Here is a 24,859-nt window from a genome sequence, read left to right on the forward strand (position 1 = left end):
ACCACATGTTGTAGATACATTTTTTGGTACGTGTAATAACCGTCGAAGCACATTTTTTGTTCGTGTGTGTGACAAGTAATATCTTAAATGCGTTAAGCATGTCGTAATGTCTAAGACGCTTAATAAACTTGTCGTATTGGGGCTTTTATTTGAAGTTAGTTGTTTGCTTTGAGATTGGGTTTGTTTCGATTGGGTCCCAGCCGGGCGGGTATGAATCGTTGAAATCATTTCCCATAAATTGAAAAGAGAGAGAGAGAACTTGTGTCAAATCCATTTTTGACTTACCTAAACTCGACGAGACTCACCTATTTGATAGGTCTATATAGGACAGACAATGGCTGTTAAATCTAGCAACAAAAACTTCAAGATGGTAAGTAACTCGTTTTTCCCTACAGAAAAATCCAAAGATTGGGACCTAGAAGTCCCACCATGGGGACTTCGGCAAAAAATGAAGAACAAGAACAAGAAAAAACCCAATGGAGGATCTTCTAGGGCGCCCAATATTTTGATTGACTTAAGCACAATCACCAAGTCATCCAATAAGGCGAAGTGAAAAGCACAAGGTGGTGGACGTTTATGATACCCTTCAAATAAAAAACTGCATCATCCTCCTCAGGAACTTCAAAATCTTTGGTGCCCTGAAGAAGAAGCAGCCATTGGCGTAAACGGGTGAAAAGAGAAACCATTTGCTGTATACGCATTATTGCGGAAGACAAGGAAATGTTCATAATCAAGCAAATCATATACAACTAAACATGATACGCATAAGTGGACAAGAAACCCACCCTCGAATTATGAAGTATCGGACCTGATGCATCCCGAAAGCCCGAAATCCACCGGCCAGTTTGAAGATCATACGTATGAACTAGACCATCCTGAAGGCAAAGACTGTTACAAAGAGTAGACAATTTTACCATATAGACTGTTAGAAAGAGTGGACAATTTTACGATATATTTCATTCTAAATGTAAAATTGGCATGATACCCGACCGCTTATACCAAGATGTCGACCTAAAGGTTCAACATCAAAGTATATGCGCCGGTTGGTATCTTCGGATGATCGTCACAACCTATATAGTCAATTGAGGGGACAAAAGAAAGTCACTTCAATGATTGGGAAAACAATAATGATAGCAAAAACAATTACTTGAGAGAAAAAACTGAGTCTTGCGAAAGGCATATTAGCCAGAAATATTCTACTTTCTTATCTAATGACCCAAAATTTCATTCAAAATATGTTATTCAGTTGGATGGAAACAGGAGCTTTGCTATCATTAGAAAACAATTCTCAATTGTGGACAACATCAACAACCTTGCGAACATCCCAGCACATAATAAAAGGGTCCTACAAGAAATCTAAGAAGAGACCTTGTCCGATACAGACGTGCCTAAAGTAAATAATACATAAAGAATGTTTACCATGATTCCTCAAATTTTAGTCCATCGCAAAACACTACAGTGGTTTTCGCACAAATTGAGAACTTAGACTGTGTTTGATCACGGGATAAAGACAGAATTGAGATGAAAATGTTTGTGCATTTATTTGGAGAGTGATTAGATATGTTCCCCTATCTTGTCCGGCTTCACCAATTAACACACATCCCATGTTAGCGAGTGCCTGGTTACTTGTTAGGTCACCGTGTCCGGAAAGAACAGGGCGGGATCATGCACTAACTCACCCTCCCTCAATCCCCCCCTTTCAATGAACCCCCCTCTTCCCTTTTCCTCTTTCGCCACAATCCCCACCCCCAATTCAAACCAAAGCCATTCCCTTCCACCTAAAAGAAAAGTTTTCCATGTTTATCTTGTCCTTTGTTGTTCTTCCGGCTCGATATTTGGGTATATCCAATCTGATAGACTTTGCATATGCCAAAGACGACACCTTAAACATTCAAGCAAGTTCAAGACATGAAAATAGGATATCTTTCCATGATTATCACTATTAGTAGCATCTTAAACAAATTTGCATATCCTAGAGGCAACAAACGAATGCAATCACTCATCATCACAAGGTAATTGTCCCAACTTTTATCCGATTAATAGATAACAAAAACTCTGAAAATGTCCAAATAAAATGCTCCCATCACACGCCATTGCACAAGAGAGAGAGAGAGAGAGAGAGAGAGAGAGAGAGAGAGAGAGAGAGAGAGAGAGAGAGAGAATGGTAGAGAGTCATTATATATATTTCCAAGAAAAAAAAAAAGAGAAGGTTTAGAGCATTATACCTTTCGTCCTCGAGTATACAAGTAGTTTCCATCTTTCCGGAATAACACCTGAAATTGCAAGCTTATCACCCTATAATTTCTTGAGAAATAACCATCACATCAGGGAAATCCAATCATCTGGCACTTACCTGGGTAACCCCACCTTGTTGACCATGTAAAATGCATAAGAGTTCCATGCTATCTTCTCTGTAGATTGCAGTAGTCTGGCCGCTGGAGAGAAAGCAATGGCAGATATGATACCCGCACAAAAGCAATAGAGAGTAAGATACCCAATTCTTTCCTTTTCTCTTGTGATCGCAATATTATCTTGAATCATTATAAAATTAACAAGGAAATCCAAGGCACTTAGGAGATCTGCTATTTTCCTTTGCATGCATCGTATATCAGCCCCATTGCAAAATAAAACAGAAAAAGTCAGCCTTACAATCCAAAGTAATTCTTTGAAGTTGAAACACTCAATTTTTCTCCACTGCAGTTCCTCTAAATCCTATTTTATTTAACTTGTTTGACAAACATACAAAAATAGCTAATCCAGGACAAGCACAACAACGCACCTGTTTGACCTTCTTTGTTTCCTTGAAGTGTTTGAGTGCTTCTCAAAATCTTTACCAGGGCGATGTACATCAAACACTCTTATGGATTCGTTATATCCAGAAAGTTCCTACACATGAACAAAGGATGTAGGTTGAAACTTTTATAGACTTAAAATGCAGTAGACCTTATGTAAAGAGAAAAAGTAAATCATTTATGATAACCGCAAAAACCACTAAGCAACCAAACACCGACATTCCGAAATTCGGTTAGCAGAGCATAACATACATCACCAAATACTGATTTCTTTCAACAATAGAAGATAAAGTAATGTACCATTTCCTACGAAAATTTTGAGGCGAATTAGAGTGGACTGTTGACATGAGGGAGTTTAAGAGTCTTCAAAATGGAATGTTAACCTTACTCGTTCCCCGCAGGATTAACTGTAATTGAAAATGCAGCTGTAATTTCATCCACAGCATCAAAAGCCCTGTATGTGCAACGTAGCTGCAATGTCAAGTCCACAAGTCAATAAAATTTCCTTGTTTCTTTTCAAGATAATTAAAAACGAAGCTGCATTCAGAAGATTGTAAAGGAGAAGGGTATGCAGACAACAGAGTTGCTATAAAGCATGTCTAAGATGTGTTATAAGCTCGGGGTCTACAACTTCAGTGTACCCGAAACAATTATATGGCCTCCATAAAGTCTCCCTGGAGTTCTTGAATAAACTAAACTTAACAATTCTGACCTGTCCAGTAGTAGCATCCCTGGCATGAATCGGATGATCACGAGAAATTGAAGCAAATACACAGCTAACTGAGTCTGAAACATGAAAATCTACAATCAATTCTAGCTGTGGCTAATTACCGGAGGAGAAATAACTATAGCTAAAAAAAAAAAACATGATACGGTAAAAAGAAAAGAGTGAAATTTTACGAGACTACCTGTAGCAGACATATGGATACCAAAAGAAATCATAAACCGATTCCCCTTCTGTGACAACAAGATCCGCTGGAAAAGAATCTGCAACCACATAGACACAGACCACTCATTATCTCAATTTGCGAATGATTGGTTATAGATATCACTGGCAAATTGTCTCAAAGAGTCCTAAAGCTAACATCTTTCAACCTATTTAATACACAGAAACAAACACACACTCTGCGTGACTACAAAATGCCTTGAGGACCTGTACCTTGATCAACATCAGAAGAAGTTGCATTTGCGCAATCATCACCCCCGTGGTCTGGTCTAATCATGACACAGAGCAATTAAAGTACCACCAACAGGGCAACATCTCGTGAATGAACAAACATAAAAAGGACCGGAAAAATCAGCAAGCGCCACCATTGTCCCAAAACAAACTTACAACTTGAACACACAAAGGGTATCGTCCTCTGAGCTACTGTGAAAGCAAGTCCCATCCGGTGACCTAACGACAGCCCAAAAAGAAGAGGCAATCATCACTCCAAAAGCCACCCCACTACTCAGAATGCGAACAACCAAACACCCATCAAGGGAAAACCAAAAAGTACGCACATTTGACGCCTTCAAGAAAGTTGTTCGGCTTCTGGTCAGTTCTGAACCGTTTGTGGAATTGGTAGGCTCTCTAAGGAGGGACATCGAACCGTATGGCGGGCCATGAGTAGTCTTGATGAGTGTGGCCTCTGCGGGTTCGTTGAGCCGGCTCAATTGACGCTGCTCAGGCTTTTCTTCGGACGTCGCCAGCGAGTTCTGGCTCCGTCGAGCCTTCCCCCTTTTGAGTTCGCCAAAGGGGAAAGATCACTCAATATTTGACATTTGACAACTTAATTCTAGTATGGTAGCACCGCACTTCATTTCATATAACTCACTTGTTTGTGAAGCATAGAAAAATCATTCAATATTTTTACTTCTGATTTTTCTTTGTAATAAAAAACTAAAAAAATATATGAAAAAATAATATATAATTCGATATTACATTAGTTAAAGCAGAGCAATTGCTTAGACGACTTCTTCGTACCTTTGGTTGAGGTGCTTAGTGATGGATCTAGAAAGTACCCATTGTGGTGCTACTATGCTCTTTTGGAGAGAACCGTAGTGCTATTCAGATAACTCAAGATTATATTTTTATGAGGGTACTAAATACATTGAGACTGACCAGTATTTTATTCGTCAACATATTTATAGTGGTGCAATCAATTTTCTTTCCATCTTCAGTGGATTAACTAGCTGGTATTTTCATTAAAGCATGTCCACCTGGCCGTTCCGATGAAGTGGAGTGAAGTGTTGATCAAGCAAGCAAGCAAAGTACAATGGCGAAAACACTTAGGCGCAGAATAGAAATTGACGGAGAAACATCAGCGGAGGAAAAGAGACGTCCTAAATGTCGTTAAACGTTTCAAAGTGTTTCAAATTAATGGATAACGACGGCATTGTTGGCTCTATAAATTGTGGCCTCCATCATACTTGTGTTCTATCACAGTTCTTCTTTTCCGTTGCCACATAATGTCTTCGACCTCTTCTTACGTTTCTGATGTTACCACCTTCCGCAATGAGTTCCGCATCCTTTGCAAAGAACTCATCATCATCTCTCCTCTAAATTCCACTCGCGCTTACACGGTGATTGTTGCAAAGTGGTGAACCAACACATCTTCCACTACATCATCCTTTTCGAGTGGATTCGCACCACGCGGACGCAATTCAACACGGGTACGCCTCATAAAAGCGTACAAAATACCGAGCTCGTACCTGCAAATACCAACCGCTGATAGAGCTAATGGCGATTGCAGGAACTCCGCCCAGCTTCTAATCGAGTCCCTTGAAAAAGTCGAAGAGCATGCTATTTGTCACTGCATGCAACAGAATCTAACTTGGCTTTCACCAAAGAAGGTATATCGTCAAGTCTGAACTCATAATCATGAAACCAACACCCTCGTATCCGCAGTGACAAAAAAATGTGGGGGCCCGAAGTTTCTCCATCTTAGAGATCGCGCGGGGGACGAGTACCAACGCTTTATTCACAATCGTTGACTGACTCTAGTAAATTGTTCTTCACGCCCCTGCACAAGTACAACTCGAGGGACTCTGAAACAGGACTTCCCCTGACAATTTCCTCCCAGGTATCATCACACACCTCCACAAATTCTATCAACAAGACCTTGAGACAAGGCCACCTAATAGTAGCACCCAACGAAAAACAGCATTCTCTGACTTCTAGGCGTCCCAACCGACTTAGGCAATACAAGAACTGCGGCAGTGCATAGCCGGAGATCCTCCACACGGCACCCCACCGCAAACCGTAGCCGGAGGTCGAGCTTAGGGCAGTTGGCCTCTTCGCACTCGAAGCCGATGACGTGGAATTTCTTCGCCGTGGGGCGAGGTGCACTGCCTCAGGACGCTGTCCATGAGGGGCAGGAAGTCCAAGGGTTTACGAGGCCTGTCTCCGTTGAAGATGTTGGGTTTATGGGTGGGTGGACCGGACCGCCCATGTGGGCTAACACATCCCATTACTCGTTATGGATAACTATCGTTTTTAAATGTGATGTCTAATCACGTTCTTTTATCGCCTAACATAATAAGAACATCATCTTTCTCCAAGAAGAAATTACGTGTGTCGTTCTCATTGTGAAGACAAAGAAGAAAAAAAAGAAAAACAACGACGTCTCTCTATGAACGTCAAATCGGTGGACTCTTTCTTTACATCGGGAACACTTAATCTATGAAATAAGAAAGTATGTTCGTAATCACAATAAACCTTTTTGATCAGTGATTCAAAACTTCTTGAGCATGTTAATTCCCCAATGCATACTTATAGAATTAGGGATTGGTTCCCGTCATTGGTATCAGAGCATCTTGTTCCTATTTCCTGATCGAGCGAATTTTTGTGGTCGAATTAGTGTGAAAAACTCGTTTTACGAACCTACTATTCTTAGATCAGTTCGTGACTTTCTGTACAATAAAAGTATTTTTGAACATATAATTAGAACCGTCTCGGCGAAACGAGTCTTTTGAGTGGCGAAACGAGTCCTATGAACACACAGTGGTTTGCAGCGGGGGGCGGCGGGGACGAAGTTCTCCGCCATGGGTCGTACGTGTATGTTGGAATCAAATATTAAATGTGCTAAGCATGTTGTGGTGCGTAAGGCGTTTAATAAACTTGTCGTACTTGGGCTTTAAAGGTACATCACTAGTGATAATTATGTCGTGTTGAGGCCCCACTGAATTCAGTGCATTGGACACTGCGCATTTATATCTAGAGACAGAGATAGTTTCGGTGGATTTAGAGGCTCTTCGGTGGCCTTGTACACGATGGATCATATCAAGCAGCTTTCAAAGATCACCTACCTCCAAAGATTTTTCCCTGTATGTGCATACTGGCTATGATGATCATCTCCTACAGCAGAAGGGCACATGGTTTCATCTTCATCAAAGTTGTAATCTCAAGGGAATACATGGGGCGATTGGCTTCCGACAAAGGATGTCTCTGATCTGAGAACTCTTCACTATGGCAGAGGCGCACGGGCCAGAACCATGTCTACCAAGGCAGAGACGGCTCGGATGGATCGTCTTGCAAGTCTAAGCATCTTGGCGCAGAGCCATGAATTTCAGTTCCCAGGTTTCTACGAATTCTGCCGCCAAAAGAGCTTTGAAGTTTGAGGTTAATTTGTTGTCGAATTGTTGGCAAACAAGTGATGACCGCTCACTTTACACGCAAACTTCGGACTGTTGGACGATAAGGTGAAACAACAATTGTTATATCGACAGGCATTCGTGACTGTCGAAGTAAAATATATTCCTTTCGGGCGTCGGACGGTCCATAATGGATTTGTATGTAGACAACATCTTCGACTTCCAATTTTAGGTAAATGGTATTTTGGAGTATTGGGGTCTTGATTTGCTCTTTCGGTTTACAAATCGATTCGGATCATACATTCATGGCCCGGAATCATTCTTTCTCTCAAGGATCAGTTGATTTGGCTAAGTTTGTCGCTTATTGGAGGAGCCTTTCTCATAAGAAAGAGTCATGCCTATTCTGTGTTCATGTTTTGATATTAACTACAGGAATTAGCACATGATCGGAGAAAGATTGAAGAATTGGAAGTAGAAAAACATATAAAAGTTGAAACATTTGAAGTCTGAATATCCAACGAGTGATAAGCTACCAATGGGCCAAAAGAGTGATTTTCCAACCATGACAGTGTCAAAAGAGTGTAAGTCGGGATGAGCATTACAGTGCTCATTCAAGTTTAGAAACCTGGATTTTCATATGCTTTTAAAAGGACGTCTCTTTGAAAGGATGATTGAATATAACTTCAGTATTTCGGGAAGCTCTTCGATAGCTGAGCACTTCTTGCATCACGCCAAGTAGTTCCAAAAGAACAGGGTCTTGATGGCGCTCTTGTCCATATTGTGTGGGCAATTCAGCCTTGATAATTAACTTCTCCAGCACAAGTGCATCCCCAAGAAGAAACTTCATCAAGGCGAGCAGATATTTCGACCGAAAACTATTAGCTGGAAAGCCGATGATCTCAACTCGTCTGAGATGTTTCGCCAAACATTCAAAGTTCCCCTTCTTTGAACACAAAAAATCTTCTTCATCATAGTTAAAACGATCTTTAGATTCTTCATCAAGCTCAAACTGCACATGAACCCCCATTTAAGAAACTTGCTTCGCATTAGATGTGGGTCCACGAGGAAAAGAAAATCCATTAGCTCACTAAAATTTCAAACAAACAACCTTCATTTATCCACAGCAAATGCTAGTTAGTTTTACTTTGTATGGAGTCTTAATCAATTTGAGCTCTTAATTAAACTCGTCCACACAACAAAATATCTTCTCTTTCTAGGTGCTCATCGCCACCCTATTGGTTCAACATCCAAACCTACATGGCAGCCAAAGAACCTCCAGTACAACATTGCAGTTACTTTAGAAGTGAACTAAAACAGCTTAAAGTTGTCCAGTACAGATGTTGAGTAGACCGACCAAAGTTAGGGGCAATTTTCAATTTCTAAAACAAGTAAGAGTCTGAATTCGATCTTCTTTATGTGCTTCTGAAGTTTTAACTCACTGTTTAAATATTTGTGCAAAAAAAAAAAAAAAGTCGGCACAAGAAGCGAACTGAAAACATCATGGCAGAGGAACAAACCTGCAAATTGGTGAAGCCAGCCAGGCGTATGACTAATTTTTCCAGGCATGGTGAACTTCGTAATAGGTGCACTATCCCAGGAAGGTCCCAACGAGAGATTGGTGCATTTAGTGTCAAATTCCGACATTTTGACAATGGAGAATGCACTCCTTCCATCTCCCAATGGGACAAAATCTAAGCACAACGAGCAAGCAAAAGAGAAAATTCTGATCATTGTTTGTTTTCCTGCTTAAGGTGAATAAAGACTAACAAAATCTACGGTCCATCCAAATACTGTATCCCTTGATCCTGTCTCCCGCGAAGAATTCACAATGATTCCTCTTCAGAGCACGTCTTATAAAGGGTAAAAAATACGGAGCTCGTACCTGCAAACACGAACCACCTGTGGCGAGTGTAGGAACTCCGCGCAACTTCTCAAGGAGTCCCTTTAAAAGGTCCCGTATCCTCTCCACATGAGACATACTAAAATATAAGATACGAAGATATAAGTTGGCTTCGACCAAAGAGGATACGTCGTCAAGTCTGAACACGGAGTCGTGTGGCGAGAACCCCGACACCCGCAGTGACAGCAAATGAGGGGCCCAAAGATTCTCCACGTTAGAGAACAAGGAGGGAACGAGTAGCATGTCCTTCACACTCGTTGAATCTATTCTGATGTTCTTCACGCCCTTGCAGGAGTCTAACTCGAGGGACTCTAAAACAGGACTTCCCCTGAGAATTTTCTGGAGGGATTGATCGCACAACTCCCCATGTCTTATTGACAAGACCTTAAGACAAGGCCACCGAATACTAGTACCCGACGAAAAACAACAGTAAGAGACCTCCAGGCGCACCAGCCAACTCAAGCGACTCGCGAACCGCGGCAGCGGGTACAAGAACGGCGAAGCAGTCAGCCCCAGGCAGAGATCCTCCACGCGGCGCACCATCGCGAAGCGGAGACAGAAGTCAAGCTTGGGCGAGTTGGCTTCGTCGTACACGAAGCCGGTGACGTGGAGCCTCTTCACCGCGGGGGAGGTGCTCTGGATCAGGACGCGGTTGACGAGGGACAGGAAGTCGAAGGAGTAGGTTTCGTGATTGCGAGGCCGGTCTCCGTTGAAGACGAAGTGGGTGATGGTGGTCCAAGTGGACTGCCACCGCTTGGAGAGGACGCTGGTCTTGACGACGTCTTGGAGGGGCAGGAACGAGAAGATGCGGTGGATCACGTCGTTTGGCAAGGCGCCGATGAGATCGCTGGGGCTCAAAGGAGGAGGAGGTCGGCTCCTGCGATTCGGGCGATCACCAGAGGATTCGCGGTGGATGTCGCCGTGCACGGAGGTCTCCGCCATGGAATATGTTTGCGTTCTCGGTCGAGTCCGCCATGGAATATATGCTTTCGAGGCTCTAGACTTTTGCGTGTTATATTTATATGGCATAATTTTTTTTTTGTTGTGTGCGTATTTCTCTCTTTTTCAATATTTATAAGAATTTTTGTTTGGTGACCAAGCGAGTGCCCAATGGTCAAGTAACTTTCCCACGTGGAATCAGGATACTCAAGCAAATCGTTACGAATATTGATCCAAAGGTAAACAGGAAGAAGCATAATTCTTTCGTCATGCTAACGTGGCATTCAATTAAAAGGCAAAAAGTGATAAACCTAGTAATCCTTTTGTAATGAGAATATATATTATTATCCACGAAATAGTTATTATGGCAAAAAAAAAGGTAATATTTCAATCTATTATCGGTAACATCCATCACGCGGTACGTGGTATTTATGTGGCGGCCCTATTTGCCTAAATAAATAAAAAAGATAAATACCATAAAAAATCCTAAACTATGTCCACTGTGACACATTTACCTTAAACTTTTTTTGTGACATCAAAAACTTCAAACTATATCCATGGTGACATATTTACCTTAAACCTTTTTTTTATGATACTAAAAATCTTGAACTTGTAACATTGTGACATTAATTTTCCAGTTAAAAGCAGCAATTAAAAATATAACATGAATTCAAGGTGGCATTGATATGGCGCCACGCAAGCATCACATCAGAAAAACGTAAAAAAAGAAGAAGGAAAATCTGAAGTTATTATTCATCGTCTTCAACATTCAAGTTCCTCAGGCACTTGTCCATCCACTACCCACTTCTATTTGGAGACACTGCTGGAGTGAGATACGGTCGATGCGATGATTCCTAGCACTTTCCAAAACCATTTCCGATTGTTGATTTGGTGTTTTAGGTGCTTGTGAACGATGAGCTCGTTTGGGACAACGGGACCGCATTCCTTGAGCCTTGCATTGATTGCATCATCGATACTGTTGGAAAGTTTGGGATCTGTTTGTTCTATGGGATGGACGTTTTTCGGGATGGATGCCTAATTGTCAAAATCCTGCTTTAAGATCAAATTTGGAATAGATCTTAGCCCGAGCAAGGCCGAGAAAAAGGAAAGGACTGTGTGGCTTAGCTCGGTAGTAAATTGTGACTTATAGTATGAAGCATTGGCTTGGCTTTGTGGAGGTTCGAATTTCTCCTGCAATTTGGCTTCAACAAGGGCCAGCTCGGCCTCCTCCAATTCAGGCCCTCCTTGGATTCACATCATACTTTTAACTGGAAGGTAAATGTGTCACAATAGTATAAGTCCGGGGTTTCTAGCGTCACAATGAAAAATCTAGGGTCAATGTCTCACAATGGATACAGTTTAGGATTTTTAACGTCACAAAAAAAATTAGAGTAAATGTGTCACGGTATGCATAGTTTAAGGTTTGTGACGGTATTTTTTCTAAAAAGAAAGATTAAAGATACTAAAAAGAGAGGGGTGAATACCACAAAAAATACCAAATTGGTACATCGGTGATAAATTTACCTCAAAATATTTTTTTACCGCAAAAAATCTTAAACCGGTACACATATGAGAAATTTATTCTAAATTTTTTTTGGACCACTAAAAACCCTAAATTGGCACACATTTGATAAATTTACCTCAAATTGGTACACTTATGATAAGTTTATCATCCATTAATTTTTGTTAAATTTTATCATCAAATTGCCTAGTTGGATGACACGTGGCAATTGTCGAATGTACACATTTGGAATTTTTATCCTATGTTTATCACATATGTATCAATTTGGGGCATTTCGTTAGGGGTGTGCATGGTCCAGGCCAATCCGATCCCGGTATAGAACCGAGGACTAGACAAGTAGTCTCGGTCCCCAAATTTTCGGGACCAAGGACTGGACCAGGATTGGATTGGACCGGGACCAGCGGTCCGGCCCGGTCCCGGTCTCGGCCCATGGGGACTGTTAAAATCTAACCCTTGAAATACAATATGCTTCGATTGCATGTTAAATTACAATCTATACCCCCGGTTGAATAAAAAAACACGACAATCCAGTTTGCTCACCTTCATGAAGGTGTGTCTTCACATAATGTAGGTTTAACAATGACATTAGTCTAACCGCTAACACAATAGAGATATATAAAGGACAGAATTGAAAAAACTTAGCTAGCGAAGATATACTAATAGTGATGTTGTTCACTAAATGAATTCCACATCCAAGCAGTGTACAAAAACAAAATACATGATTACTCATTGAAATGAACAATCGAAATGCATGAACAGTAAGAAATTGCTACCATAATATTAAATGAACCGATTGAATCACGTCTTTCTAGAAAGAACATGCCAGCGTACACTCACCACACAATGCACTGGAAAAGACCATAATAAATTGGATATATTGTATTCATAACATTGAGGGGCTGTTCGAATTTTGTATAGCCTAACAATAGAAATGGCTCGAGAAATGAACATTGAAAACAAATGAAAACTTCATTTTTTTAATTGTATATATCTATATATATAAATAATTATATGTATTATAGGTGGTCCAGTCCGGGCTGTCCGGGCCGGTCCCATCCACCTAGAACCAAGGACCGGACCGCCCGATCACTGGTCCCATTTATTGGGACCGAAGACCGAACCACCCCCCTCGGGGACTGGACCAACCCTCCCGGTCCGGTCTGGTCCCGGGCCGGTCCATACCGGTCTGGTCCGGTTTGCTCACCCCTACATTTCGTGATATTAACTCAATTAATGAAAACTAACGAAAGGTGAATTTGTTACAATTGTATTAGTTTGGAGTTTTTTGTGGTTGAAAAAATTAATTTGGGATATATTTATCATGGGTGTACCAATTTCGAGTTTATTGTAATCAAAAAAATAATTTGGATAAATTTGTCACGGGTGTACCTGTTTGGGATTTTTTATGATCATAAAAATTATTTAGGGTAAACTTATTACGTATGTGCCGACTTAGGATTTTTTTGTACAATTAACTCAAAAGAGAGGTAGTTGCCCTCTCCATACAATTATCATAGGAAGATCACTTCATAATTTATTAAAAATTGCTATTTCTTGTCAATTTTTAAATTAAATTATTCTTAGAATTTTCCTCTAATGGTTTTTAGCATTTTTTTAATAGTTATATCTTCGATGAAATGAAAAATAGCTGTATAAAAAAGGGGTGAATATTTTCAATCTTTTAGTTGCCGTCTTTTCGTGGATAATGAGACATTTTTGAAAAATATTTTTCAGTAAATCATTTTTTAGGAAAATAACAATATTTTTCGATGTTTGGCTAAAACCTGAAAATAAATGTTACAATAGAAAAATAATCAAAAAAGTCATAAACTTATTGTAATTGTGCCAATTCAACCATTTAGTCGGCCGATCTTGACATAGATACTTTTTAATAATAATTTTTCTTTTCAATTTTTTTATTTTATCTTTTCTTTTCTTTTCTTTCTCTTTCAGTTTGTTTTTTTCTTGCCACTGGTTGGCGAGAGTTGTCGTAGCACGCCGACCACCGGACAAGCCCATCACAGCCACTAGCGAGGCCATAGCCGCCTTCGACCTCGGTTGATGAGGCTCTAGCAAGGTTGGCCTCGCCCATATCTAGGCTAGGCGGCCTTGTCCGCAACCGTGCGTCTCGATAGCTTGGGTTAGAGAGGCGTGCTCGCAAGCAAGGCAATTGTGCCCACACCCGCGATGGCCTCACCCAATGGTCGGTAAGGAGAAAGAAAAAATAGAGAGAGAAAGAAGAGAAAAAATAAAAAAATAAAATTGTTAAAATATTATTAAAAATTATCCACATAAGTGCAGGCCGGCCCACTAAATTGAAACAAATGCAAGAGGATTAGTACTCAATTGACGGAAAAAAAATTTAGGATTGAATAGACACAATCGTTATAGATTTAAGACTTCTTTTATAATTCCGCCCGTTAAAATGTTTTCCACGTTTGGTACGGTTGATTTCCTAAGAGAAAATTGCCACAAATTTTGAATTTTGAATTATTTTTTCCTTTTCTTTTGTTTCCTACTTCCACGGCTGGCGCGGGCTGCTCACGAGATCAACGCTTTACATTTGCACCATTACTCTCGGGATTAGACCATAAAAAACAGGAAAAATGAGGAGGGAGAAAACAAAGGCAGCGAAGAGCAATGCCTCTCTCTCTCTCTCTCTCTCTCTCTCTCTCTCTCTCTCTCTCTCTCTCCTCGGCGGCTATCCTCTGCGATTTCGGTTCGTGATTATTGAACATTTCATGTTTTGGCCTCGGTTTTCATTTCGACGGAACCAGATTTCAAGGCGTTTTGGCAAGTAGAGCGACGGTGGTCCCATTGCTTTAGTGCATCAGTTTGCTATAAAAGCGACGAACCGAAGACCAACAGCTTGACGATTGTCGGTTCCAAGACCGGTAGTGGCAAGAGCCGTAAGAGCGAGGGCAAGAAGGAGGGGCCATGGAGGCCTCACCCCGGGTCTATCACGGCCCCCCAAGCCAAGGAGATGGCCTCGCCCCAAGCCTTTGAGGCCCTTGGCCGAGGGCGACGTGGCCCTCTCCCCCGGTTTGAGTGAGCCCTTCTCGGTGGTCCGGGGTGGTCGGAAAAAAAATTGAAAAGAAAAAATAACAAAATGAGAAAAATCTGAATGGAAAATTAAATAAAAAATCCATGTATGGCAATTTTGTCGGAAAGGACACCTAAATGATCGATTTTACTTCGATAAGGCACTTGAGTGAACAGAGAAAAAAAATTATGACATTTAAGCGAGTGTCATACAAAAGATATAGTACTCCTGCTATTCTTATCCCCGTAACTGCTCTTTGTTAATCATCCTAAAAACATCTTGAATTCTCAATTTCATTTAAATGGTATATTGGGATTGCGCGGGACCTCCGGGCTTTCTTCGTTATTTTGCTCTTTCCCATATGGTATTAAAAAAGACTAGGGAAAACACCATAAAAAAACCCTTAACCATACCTACTATGACACATTTACCTTAAACATTTTTTTGTGATAACAAAAATCCTAAAATTATACCCGTGTGACACATTTATCTCAAATATTTTTTTTATGACACAAAAAATCCCAAACTTATAGTAATGTGACATATTTATCCCAAAATTATCTTTTTGTCACACAAAAACTCCCAAACTTATAAGCATGTGACTCATGTACACTAAATTTTGAGGTAAATATGTCACAAGGATACAAGTTTGGGATTTTTAGTATCACAAAAAAAATTTGGAGTAATGAGTCGCACTAATATAAGTTTGGGTTAAATGTATCACATGGATAAAAGTTTAAGAGTTTTTTATCCAAAAAAGAAGTTTAGGGTAAATGTATCACAATTGGTATAGTTTAGGATTTTTTTATGGGTTTTCCCTAGTCTTTTCTTGTGTTACTTGCTCAATGTGCTTAGATTCTGTTCCTATGGGAGATGGAAGGAGTGACATCTCCATTGTCAAAATTTCAGAATCTGACACTAGCCTCAACAGTTAGTCAATAGGACCTTCCTGAGATAGCACACCTACTACAAAGTTCACAGTGTCTAGAAAAATTAGTCATACACCTAGCTGGTTGAGCCAATTTGCAGGTTTGTTCCTTCGCTATGACATTTTCATTTCGCTTATTGTGTTGACTTTTATTTCGCACAAATGTTTAAACAGTGAGTTAAAATTTTAGAAGCACATAAAGATGATCAAATTCAAACTCTTGTTTTTGCAATTGAAAATTGCCCGTTAACTTCGGTCAGTCTACTCAACATCTGTGGAAGCCAACTTTAAGCTATTTTAGTTCATGTCTTAAAGTAACGGCAGTGCTGTACTAGAGGTTCTTTTGCTGCCATGTAGGTTTGGATCTTGAACGCATAGGCTAGCAATGAGCACCTAGAAAGAGAAGATTTTATGTTGTGTCGACGAGTTTAAGTGCTCAAATTGATTAAGACTCCATTTAAAGCAAAACTAACTAGCATCTGTGGTGGACAAATGAAGGTTATTTGTTTGAAATTTTTGTGAACCAATGAAAATTTTCTTTTCCTCGTGGACCCACATCTAACGCGCAGTAAGTTCCTTAAATGCGGTGCTCATGTCCAGTTCGAGCTTGATGAAGAAACTAAAGAGCATTTTAACTTTGAGGAAGAAGATTTTTTGTGCTCAAAGAAGGGTGACTTTGAATGTTTGGCGAAACATCTCAAGAGAGTTGAGATCATTGGGTTTGGAGTTCACCGTTTTCGAATGAAACATATGCTCGCCCTGATTAAGTTTCTTCTTGGGGATGCACTAGTGCTGGAGAAGTTGATCATCAAGGCTGCTTTGTGCACACAGCATGGACAAGAACATCTTCAAGCTGCTGTTGCTATGGAACTTCTTGCTGTCAGCCGAAATGTGCTCAGCTATCGAAGAGCTTCCAAAACTGCTGAAGTTATCTTCAACGTCCCTTTTAAAAAGGTGTCCCTGTAAAAGCATATGAAAACGGGGGATTCCCATTAATTTCATGGCAAGAGGGTGTATTGCTGGGGGCACTACACTGCTCATTCATATTCACTCTCTTTTCACAGTAAAGTTACATGAACAAGGACAGTATTTGCGAGCAGAACAGGACCATAAGTTCGACTCTTTGAAAACCAAAACACAATTTATTATCTGTCATTAAGATTTGAAATAACTTTAGATTCTTCAATCTAAAGTAGCTGGTACTTCATTACAATAATCGAAGATTTTACCAATTAGATTCAGCGCAATTCGGAACATAACTTGCCTTCACTTTAGCCCAATGTGGGTCCAAGATTTGTTCCATTAAATATTCGTTAAGCCGAATCAAGCCGCATTGTATATGCCTGGCGTAGAACCTTCTTTTGTTGTTTCTTATTTCAAAGGTCTTCCACAAATGAAGCAAACTTATTGTTCAATGGTCCGAATGCAAAACCTCCAACTTTTCAAGCCCTTTCGACGGCATAATTCCCAGGAGCCTTGGGAATGTATCCATGGCCGAGAGGGCTTCCCACAGGGTGATCCAAAGCAAGCCCATTTTCTCCTTCTTCACCCCTTCCTCTGAAACGAAGCGAGGAATCCCGATGGTTTCATTAGCGCCTTTACCGAACGGCCTGGGGACGATTGTGTATATTATTTCACTGGGGACATGCAAATTCAAATGCAGTGTATATTTGATTGGTGTCCTCTAAGCTATGAGTGTAAATGCATTGTATATAAAATCCTAAACTATATTCATTGTGACACATTTACTCTAAAAAAATTTTGTAACAAAAAAAAAACCCTCGAACTTTTATCCATGTGACACATTTATTTCAAACTTATACCAGTGTAACGTATTTACCCTAAACATTTTTTTGTGACACTAATAGTCCTAAACTTGTATCCGTATACAGTTACCTTAAAATTTATGGTAAATGAGTCACATGCCTACAAGTTTGAGGTTTTTTGTGTCATAAAAAAATAATTTGGGGCAAATGTGTCACATTAGTATAAGTTTGAGATTTTTTGTGTCATAAAAAAATGTCCGAGGTAATGTGGCGCACATGTACAAGTTGGGGTTTTTGGTATCATAAAAAAATGTTTAGGGTAAATGCGTCGCAGTAGGCATAATTTAGGATTTCCGGTGGTGTTTTTCCCATTAAAAATTAAGGGTGATTGGTTCCCGATCCGGTCCGGTCCTACCTTGGAATCGAGAACCGGACTAGGAGGATGGGTTCTCGGGCGGTGCAATCATTGGACAGGTCGCATTTTTATGTATGTGATTTGTCATTAAATTTTTTTTGTTAACGACATATTCACTGCACCATCTTTCCTTAATTGTGTCACATTGTCGCTAAACGTGAAAATCACACTAAGCATCCTAAACATCTTAAATTTAGGTTTAGGTTTATATTTAGATTTTTTCTTTTAAAAAAATGTTGTTTGGTATGGTCTAAGCGGTCCACTTCCTCCATGGAACCGGGAATCGCATCGACCTTAACCAGTTCCAATTATATGGAACTGAAAACTAGACCGGAACCCTCGAGAACCGTAACCAACTGGTCGGTTCGGTTCGGTCCAGGTGATGCCGATCGGTCCATTATCCTCAACCCTTTTAAAAACTATCCGCGGTCATCCGTTGGTTGACCCACAATAATTTGCTGTGTAAGTCGTAGCGACACTAAAGATTGAGTCCTAATTTCAAGTTATAGCTAATACTTGAGGCTCGCAACTTTAAGTAAATGTTATTTTGCGATTCCCACTTTTAGATAAATGAGTCACATGTCTACAAGTTTGGGATTTTTTGTATCATAAAAAAATAATTTGGGATAAATGTGTCACTTTGGTATAAGGTTGAAATTTTTTGTGTCATAAAAAAATGTTTGGGATAAATATGTCACACGGGTACAAGTTTGGAGTTTTCGGTATTATAAAAAAATGTTTATGGTAATTGTGTCACAGTGGACATAGTTTAGGATTTGTGGTGGTGTTTTTCCAATTAAAAATTAGGGTTGATAGGTTCCCCATCCGGTCCGGTCCGGTCCCACCTTGGAACCGAGAACTAGACTAGGAGGATGGGTTCTTAGGCGGTCCAATCATCGGACCACCTTTCCTTAATTGTGTCGCATTGTTGCTAAACTTAAAAATCGTACTAAGCATCATAAACATCTTAGATTTAGGTTTAGGTTTACATTTAGATTTTTTCTTTTAAAAAAAGGTTGTTCGGTCTAATCCGTCTTGTTCGGTTCCTCCATGGAACCGGAAATCGCACCGACCTTAACCAATTCCAATTATACAGGAAACCGAAAACTGGACCGAAACCCTCAAGAGCCGTACCTAACTAGCCAATTCAGTCTGATCCGGGTGATTCCGATCAGTCCATTATCCTCAACCCTTTTAAAAACTATTCGTGGTCAGCCGTTGTGTAGCCTGCAATAATTTGCGCTGTAAATCGTAACGGCACAAAAGAATGAGTTCTAATTTCAATTGATGCTCGCAACTTTAAGTAAATGTTATTTTGGGATTCCCACTTTTAGACAAATGTTCTTTTGGGATTTCATGGCGCCTTTGGGCATTTTTTATAATTTTTCTCTTTCCTATACCGTATAAAAAGACTACCGATGTCATACATTCATTGCCTACAAGATACCAATCAAATATACACTGCATGTGAATTTATATGTGTATGTCCAAATAATATACACAATCATCCTCGGACGATTATCTCTTATCAATTTGTAAATAAATAAGGCCTACAAAAAAAAAAGAAAATTAATTTAAGGTAAACGTGAAATGGGATGCCGCTTTGGGATTTTTTGCGAAATAAAAAATTAATGAAGTAAATGCATCATGGCATATCAATTTGAAATTTATCATGGTATTAATTCTTGCCAATGTATTCGATGCACTAGAGGGAGAAGATGTCGTGGATTAGGTTGTCTGGTAAAGACACTAATGAAACTGTCGAGGTTCCTCACTTTATTTGAAAGGAGTAGAAGGAGAAAATTGGCTTCGTTACGTGCGATTCGATTGTCTGCCAAAGAATTTGTCGTGGATCCGACCGTGGGCAAAGCTCTCGGCCACGGATATCATTCCAGGGCTTCTTTGAATTCTGCCACACGAAGGGTTTTTAAAGTTGAAGGCTTTTTTTTCAGATGGTGAGCAAGCAACTAAAGGACCATTGTACGATAAGTTTGTTTCATTTGATGAAGACCTTTGCAATAAAAAGCAAAAGAAGAAGTAGTTTTTATACCTTGTAGAAACGTATAATGGTTCAAGGGTCCCTCTATTTGAGCAAGAGAGTAGGGGCAAACATTACGCAGCTCGATTCGGCTTAATGAATGTCGAATGGAACAAATCTGTATTACCATTATTTGACCCCAATTGTATGCAAGAGGAAGCAATTTATGTTTCGAATCAAACCGAAACTGATTGGTAAAACCTTTGATTCTTTTAATGTGCTCTTTGTTGCTGATTCTTTGAACTTACAAATTCACACAAACACGGCACAGCTCAAACAATAAATTAGTATTCTCATAGAGAAAATGTACCTCATAGATACATTATTATATATAGTAAATATTCCAGCTGAACTAGACTATAAAATCTAAGCTATTTAAAAATTTGATGATGGACAATAAAAATTAAAAAATGTTCCAGGGATTGATCTCGCACACTGTTTTGATTTTCAAAAAGCTGAACCGAAATTAGCCCCAAAAATGGTTATGTTAAATATTCGAGTTTTTCAACCCAAAAAAAAAAAATTCAAGTTCATCTTCTTTTGGGAAACCAAGTACTTCAAAGTTTTCTTCAAAATCAAATTATAAAACATGTACCATGGTTTGATCTCGCAGTTTGTTTTGATTTCCAAAAAGCTCAACTGAAACTAACCACAAAAATGTTTATGTTCAAATTTCGAGTTTATCTTCTTTTGGGCAACTTATAAAACATGTACTTCAAAGTTATCTAAAGCACTACTATTAAAATCAAATTATAAAACATGTACTTCAAAGTTATCTTCGAAATCAAATTGTAAAGATGTCTTTGCCACATTAATATTTCCAAAATGTATAACCTTAATCTTCCAAGAGTGCACATAAATGATACACCCCTAAATTTTCTATTTTGCTTGAAAAAGAAGAGAAATATGAGAAATATCTTATCCAAAACACCCTTTCATATGTCCATTATCTAAAACACTACTACTAAAATCTTTCCCCAAGAGGTTCATATTTACAACTAAACTAACCTAAACTTGAAAGAAGGGTAACTTAGGTTCATGTTTACTGTCAAAAGAGAGTGAATAAGAATGAGCAGTGTAAGGCTCCTTCAAGTTTAGAAACCCCCGGACCAAAAAACCAAAAAAAAAGTTTAGAAATCCGAATCGTCATATGCTTTTAAAAGGACCCCCTATTTACAAGGAAATTTAAAGATAACTTCAGCATTTTGGGAAGCTCTTCGATAGCTGAGCACATTTCGGCTCACACTAAGAACTTTGGAAAGATCAGCGGTCTCTAGACGTTTTTGTCCATGTTGCACATGCAAATCAGCCTTGATAATCATCTTCTCCAGCTCAAGTGTATCACCAAGAAGAAACTTAATCAGGGCCAGCAGATGTTTCGACCCAAAACTATTAGCAAAACCGGGGATCTCCACCCTCTTGAGATGTTTTCCCAAACATTGAAAGTTTCCCTTCCGTGAACGCAAAAGATCTTCTTCGTCAAAGTTAAAACGTGCTTCAGATTCTTTGTCAACCGCAAACTGCACATAGTTAACCATTTAAGAAACTTACTTCAAATTTGATGCGGATCCACGAAAAAAAAGCGTCACTAAAATGCAAAATAAAAAAAAAAACAACTTTCATTAGTCCATCTAAGATGATAGTACTAGTTCATATAGAGTATTAATGAATTTGAACTCTTAAATATGTCTACACAATGAAACATCTTCTCTTTCTAGGTACTTATCACTAACCTATTAGTTCAAGCTCCTAACACTGCATGGCAGCAAAAGAAAAGAACCTCCAGTATGAAACTGCAGTTACTTCTCCTTTTTTTTTTTTTTTTTTTTGTGGTCAAGACACTGCAGTTACTTTAGGACATGACCTAAAACTGCCTAAAGTGGCCCTGCACAAATGTAGAGTATGCTGACTAAGTTACTTTCAAATTTCAGTTGTTGGAATAAGCAAGGGTTCGAGATCGGTCATCTTTACGTGCTTCTAAGTTTTAACTCACTGTTTAAACATTCATGTATATAGGAAGTTAGAACAAGAAGCGAACCGAAAATATCATACCGAGGGAACATACTTTCAATAGGGAGAGGTCAGTCAGATGTATGACTAATTTTTCCAGGCACTGGGAACTTTGTAGCATGTACGCTATGCCAGGAAGGTCCCATTGACAAACTTGTGCGCGTAGTATCAAATTCTGACAATTTGACAATGGAGATAGCACTCCTTTCATCTCCAACACGGACAGAATCTAAGCACATTAAGCAAGCAAAATAGAAAAATTAAGTAGTATTTATTTTCCTGTTTAACTTGAATAAAGAATAACAAAACATCCTTTGACCTGTCTCCCAATCGGAAAAAGACCTATAAGGATACTGAAGGAGAAATGAACATATGAATCTCTTTAGGAATCGAGACTATTTACATAAAACTTGTGACACTTGAAGGATCTGATAATTCTAGTAGTTCTCACATGAGACAGCAAACCAGGTAATTGACTGAAGTTTCCAAGAAAATCCATCCATTGCCTCTGTAAAATATTCTGAGAATACTATTCTGTAAGATTATTATGGAACAGCATCCTAGTGTGATGAGAGAGTAAGACTAATCACGGACATCATTCAACCCGAGCACATCTTATAAACGTTAAAAATACTGAGCTGGTACCTGCAAACACCAGCCGCCAATGGTGATCTTAGGAACTTTGCGTAGCTTCTCAAGAAGTTTCGTTAGCAAATCACAGCACATCCTCATGTCACCAGGCACATCAAAATCTATCTTGGCTTCGACCAAAGAAGATATATCGTCAAGTCTGAACACGGAAGAAAGACGACCTGATAAACGCAACGACAGCAAATGTGGTGCCCAAATTTTCTCCGTGTTAGAGAACCTGTCGCCGATGAGCACCAACTCTTTCACACTCGTCGAATCTATGATAATGTTCTTCACGCCCCTGCACCAATGTAACTCAAGAGACTCAAAAACAGGACTTCCCCTGACAATTCTCTCTAGGACATCATCACTCAACTCTGAATATTCGATCAACAGGACCTTAAGACAAGGCCACCTAATGGTAGTACTCAACGAAAAAGAGCACAAACCAACTTCCAGGCGCACCAACCAGCTCAAGCAATACAAGAACGGCGGCAGTTTATACAAGAACTGCAGCCCGGTAATCAGAACCAGGCGAAGATCCTCCACGCGGCACGCCTCCGCGAAGCGGAGCCAGAGGTCGAGCTTGGGACGGCAGGCCTCGTCGTACTTGGAGTGGGTGATGTGGAAACTCTTCACCGAGGGCGAGGTGCACTGGATCAGGACGCTGTCGACAAGGGACGGGAAGTCAAAGGTGTAGGTGCCGTGATTGCGACGCCGGAGTCCATGGAAACCATGGAAAACGAGGTGGTTGGTGGTGGTCCAAGTGGACGGCCACCGCTTGGAGAGGACGCTGGTCTTGACGACGTCTTCGAGCGGCAGGAACGAGAAGATGCGGCGGATCACATCGTCTGGCAAGGCGCTAATGAGATCCCCAGGCCTCAAAGGAGGAGCTCGGCTTCCTTTGGTGCGACTTGGCCGGTCGCCGGAGGATTTGTGGTGGATGGCGCCGTGGACGTTGGTCCCCGCCATGGATTTGGAATTCTGGGGTTTTCGATTTGGAATATATATTTTTTCCTCTTCGATCCGATTTCCTATCCTTTTTTAAACACACTGTCTCATCCTTCAATTTTTTTTTATACTTATTCCATTTTTAGGCTGAAAATTTTCTTTATCGGAATTTTTCTCTTTCGAGTTATTTATGCAAGCATGACTGAATAATGAATCTGATTGCAAAAACAAATTAGAAGATTTCGATGGGAGGACGACTAAAATTAAACTTATGCTTAGAGGAAAAAAATTTATTAAGAAATGGACTTATGTGATACACTAACTCATCCGATGTTTTCTTTATTTTTTCATCCCTTTATAAATGTGTGTTTCTCAGATACCTAGGATAAAAAGATTCTTAATTTTGGCTTGGTATGCTCCTCGCTATTTTTGAGTTAGACAAAGGTTAACGGCACACCTTTCGCCCTTTTATTTGCGATATGAAATAACATCGAATTAATAGTAACGATTTTGTGAAAATAAAACTAAACTCAGAATGAATACGGGAGAGATATTTTTTATTTGATTTGCAGGATAATCTAAGAATAAAATCAGCAAGCTTGAAACTCTTTTAATTAGTTTAATTATGTGAAGATTAAATCCTATTGTTATAATGTTGTTTCTTCGAATTATAAATTTGATATGTAACTTACAAGTTACTCGCATCTAATTATAATCATAAATAGTAATATTAGAACTATAATGCAATGTCCGATGATTATAAGTCAGTCAAGAATTATTACGGCCTTTTAATATAAATTCTATCAAATTACAGTTAATGAATGTAATAATACAAATCATGAACTATTAGTAGTTTTTGCAATAAATTATTATTTACCCATTATAATAAAATTCACATTATTTAATTATGGCACTTAACATCTTCATTATTTGTGTTTAATAATCAAGATATCTTATAATTTAATTTTCACTTAATTGAGTATTCTAAAATCCTAGTATGGTTGCTCATCTACTGAGCATCATGCACTAGCTAATCGTAACATTAAATTAAAACGAAGGCCCTGTATGTTTCGTTAAAAAAGAATGATTTGTAAAATATTTTCTTGAAAAATAATGACTTTTGTCTCTCGAAATAATTAATCAATAAAAAATAGTTTCGTGTGGAAATATTTTGCATTTATCATTTTGCAAGAAATAAAAATGATCATTTTTAAACTATTTATTTTTTGCAAAACGAGCAGAGTCTAAATTAAAATGTTATGATAGTTACCCTATAACCAATCGTGTATGTTAGATTCTTATTCTTGAGTCTACCTGGCACCCATTAGATCATGCATGCTCGCTTTTAGG

At 39.3% G+C, this 24,859-nt stretch overlaps 2 protein-coding genes and 2 pseudogenes across 2 annotated transcripts; all 4 read right to left on the reverse strand.

The window, feature by feature from the left end:
• LOC125314374 overlaps positions 1 to 24,859 on the reverse strand; it is a 413,124-nt pseudogene that overhangs the window by 130,803 nt on the left and 257,462 nt on the right.
• LOC115733555 lies at positions 525 to 7,150 on the reverse strand (annotated as a pseudogene).
• Positions 7,938 to 10,209, reverse strand: LOC125314363 (F-box protein At5g03100-like). The gene is made up of 3 exons (XM_048276486.1): positions 9,250 to 10,209; positions 8,885 to 9,058; positions 7,938 to 8,376 (listed from the first exon to the last, which is right to left on the reverse strand). Exons 1-3 carry the CDS (start codon positions 10,207 to 10,209, stop codon positions 8,011 to 8,013), a joined length of 1,500 nt encoding a protein of 499 aa, XP_048132443.1. The 3' UTR covers positions 7,938 to 8,010.
• On the reverse strand, positions 21,088 to 23,530 carry LOC125314040 (F-box protein At5g03100-like). Its single transcript, XM_048275497.1, has 3 exons — positions 22,574 to 23,530; positions 21,984 to 22,157; positions 21,088 to 21,438 (listed from the first exon to the last, which is right to left on the reverse strand). Exons 1-3 carry the CDS (start codon positions 23,528 to 23,530, stop codon positions 21,088 to 21,090), a joined length of 1,482 nt encoding a protein of 493 aa, XP_048131454.1.

The sequence above is a fragment of the Rhodamnia argentea genome, chromosome 3, assembly GCF_020921035.1.
Source record: "Rhodamnia argentea isolate NSW1041297 chromosome 3, ASM2092103v1, whole genome shotgun sequence".
In the NCBI taxonomy this organism is placed as follows: domain Eukaryota; kingdom Viridiplantae; phylum Streptophyta; class Magnoliopsida; order Myrtales; family Myrtaceae; genus Rhodamnia; species Rhodamnia argentea.